The sequence below is a fragment of the Lipotes vexillifer genome, unplaced genomic scaffold, assembly GCF_000442215.2.
Source record: "Lipotes vexillifer unplaced genomic scaffold, Lipotes_vexillifer_v1.1 scaffold966, whole genome shotgun sequence".
In the NCBI taxonomy this organism is placed as follows: Eukaryota; Metazoa; Chordata; class Mammalia; order Artiodactyla; family Lipotidae; genus Lipotes; species Lipotes vexillifer.
Window position 1 is genome coordinate 796,418 of NW_006795769.1, and position 2,747 is coordinate 799,164.

At 66.6% G+C, this 2,747-nt stretch overlaps 1 protein-coding gene across 1 annotated transcript in view; it reads left to right on the top strand.

Moving 5' to 3' along the window:
• The first annotated feature begins 231 nt into the window (after positions 1-231).
• Positions 232-2,747, top strand: part of SPON2 (spondin 2) — a 3,827-nt gene continuing 1,311 nt past the window's right edge. Inside the window, exons 1-4 of the mRNA XM_007467886.1 lie at positions 232-457; positions 814-1,037; positions 1,116-1,307; positions 1,415-1,586. Of these exons, the coding sequence (XP_007467948.1) occupies positions 235-457; positions 814-1,037; positions 1,116-1,307; positions 1,415-1,586 (811 nt within the window). The 5' untranslated portion in view covers positions 232-234. The remainder of the gene's footprint in view (positions 458-813; positions 1,038-1,115; positions 1,308-1,414; positions 1,587-2,747) is intronic.

The following is a 2,747-nucleotide window of genomic DNA, read 5'->3' on the forward strand; positions in this document are numbered from 1 at the left end:
CCACAGGGTGCTGAGCTGGCTGTGAGCTCCACGCCAGGTGTAACCGGCCAGGCACCCTGGGTTCCTGTAACCCAACACGGCTTGGCTTTCCAGCCACGGGGTCAGGCCCAGCCGGAGCCTGGAGAGGGAACGTGGAGGGAGGTGCCCAGCGTCCTCGGGTGCCTGTAACTAGGGGCCGTGCACAGGGCATTGGGGACCAGCGGTGCAGCATGTGGCCCCCCCTTCTCGTAGGTGATGGGAACCCCGAGTCCGGCTACCCCCTGGGGCGGAGCCCTCTGGGCCCTCCTCCTGGCCACACTTGGCTGCTCGGCCGGCCAGCCGCTGGGGGGAGAGTCCATGTGCACGGCCCAGCCCCTGGCCAAGTACAGCATCACCTTCACGGGCAAGTGGAGCCAGGCATCCTTCCCCAAGCAGTACCCGATGTTCCGCCCACCCGCGCAGTGGTCATCCCTGCTGGGTGAGTGCAGTCCCTGCCGTCCCGTGCCCGGCGGGCCTGGCGGTGACCCTCACTGCTCGGGAGGGTACGGTCACCCGACCGTGGCCCCGCACTTCACAGCGTGGAGGGGACCTCACCCAATTCATTTCAGTGCAGGAGGTACTGGCTGAGTGCCTACTGTGTGCCGGCAGCAGTGTCCTGGGCTTCAGGGACGTGGCGGGGCAGGGTGGCCCGGGTCACGGGAAGGGCCGGCCAGTTGCCCGTCCTACCAGCGAGGTGCCGGGCAGTGTGAGGCCACCTGTGGGACAGCCCGCCCGGCCCCACGAGGGGCGGGACGGTGTCCAGGGGTGATGCTCACACGGGTGGGTGGTGCACAGGGGCTGCGCACAGCCCCGACTACAGCCTGTGGAGGAAGGGCCAGTACGTGAGCAATGGGCTGAGGGACTTCGCGGAGCGCAGCGAGGCCTGGGCACTGATGCAGGAGATGGAAGCTGCCGGGGAGAAGCTGCAGAGCGTGCACGGCGTGTTCTCGGCCCCAGCCGTGCCCAGCGGCACCGGGCAGACGTCCGCGGAGTTTGAGGCCCACTCCAGGCACTCGCTCGTGAGTGGGGCGGCGTGGACGGTGGGCGGGCGGGCAGGAGGGGGGCGCGGGGGCTGCCGCTGAGCCCTCGGCCCCCAGGTGTCCTTCGTGGTCCGCATCGTCCCCAGCCCCGACTGGTTCGTGGGCGTCGACAGCCTGGACCTGTGTGACGCGGGCCGCTGGAGGGAGCAGGTGGCAGTGGACCTCCACCCTTACGATGCCGGGACCGACAGCGGCTTCACCTTCTCGTCCCCCAAGTTCGCGACCGTCCCGCAGGACACGGTGACCGAGGTGAGGGGCTGGCAGCTCTCGGGGCGGCGCGCTCCCCGGGAGGGCAGCCGAGGCCTGGGGGCGGGGCTGGCCCTTCCTGACCCACCTCCGGGCCACCCCGCCTGCAGATCACGGCCTCCTCTCCCAGCCACCCCGCGAACTCTTTCTACTACCCGCGGCTTAAGTCCTTGCCTCCCATCGCTACGGTGACCCTGGCGCGGCTCCCGCACAGCCCCAGGGCCTTCCCGCCCGCCCCTGGCCTCGGGCGCGGGGGCAACGAGGTCGCCGACAGCCTGCCAGGTGAGCCCAGCTCCCGCCCCTCCGTAGCGCCCACGGCCACCCCCCAGCCCCGCTTCACATGCGTGCTCCTGGGGTGCAGGCGCTCGGCTGGCGGGCAGCCGCGACATTCACCACTGGCTGCGCCGGCGGAGAAGCAGCACGTGGGCTTGGGGGTCAGTCGGGACTTGCTCGCACATCACCTGGCCCTGGTCAAGAGCTCCGGCTCTTACCTCTCACCCTAAATAACCCTCGAAGACCAGTGCCCGCCCCAGAGGGGACGCCTGTGAAGTGACACCCGCTGCTTTCACAGGGGCAGCCCCGCCCCCGCGTGCGCCCCGCCCCCAGGGCCCTGGGTCCAGGGCTCAGCCCTGCGCCGCCGGCCCGCCCCACGCAGAGCACCCGTCGCCAGGCCACAGAGCTGGGCTGCGTGGCCGCGTGGAGTGTGAGGACGGGCCAAACCGGGAGAGGCTGCCGGTGCTCAGAGGGCGGGGCAGCGCCGTCGGGGCCGCGTGAACCCGCGTCTCCGAGCGGCTTCAAAAGCAGGATGGGAGCATTTGGCTGGGGACGCTGGTTCTGAGAGATTTGGGATTTGGTTCATTCAACTCGAAACCGAAGAGTTAACTCTGGCCCAGCATTTCCAGCCGAAAACCTTTCACACCCCTACAGCCCACAAGTGAGTCGAGAGGCCCAGGCCCCGCCCGCTGTCCCCGCTGACCCCTGTGTGCCCGCCCCCCCCCCCCCCCGCGTGTGGTCTTTCTCTCCTCCAGCTGATACAGCTGAACTTTACCTTCAGTGTACATAGTACCCAACATGATTTTATAACCAAGGCTGGTAAATGACGTCATAGCCTTTGCAGATTTCAAGATCTTTTAAACTATTTTTAAATGCCCATGGCTGTTTTTAATTTACCAGTCGTTGCTGAGGGCCTAGTGACTGAAGACGCAGCTGTTGTTAGTCATATAAATAAAAAAAGAGCAGAGCGCTCACTGGGGGTGCCAAGCACATGGGACTTCGCTGCCATCCTTGAGTGTTGGGCCCTGTGAAGGGGCCAGCATGGCCTTGGTTTAGAGAGGCACAGAATGCTGCTGTGTACTGATGCCGGGAATAATGAAAGCCCTTGTGTAGAGGTGGGGGGCAGGGGCAGGGGGCGGTCAACTTGCTGAGCTTACTTCTAGGAAAAAA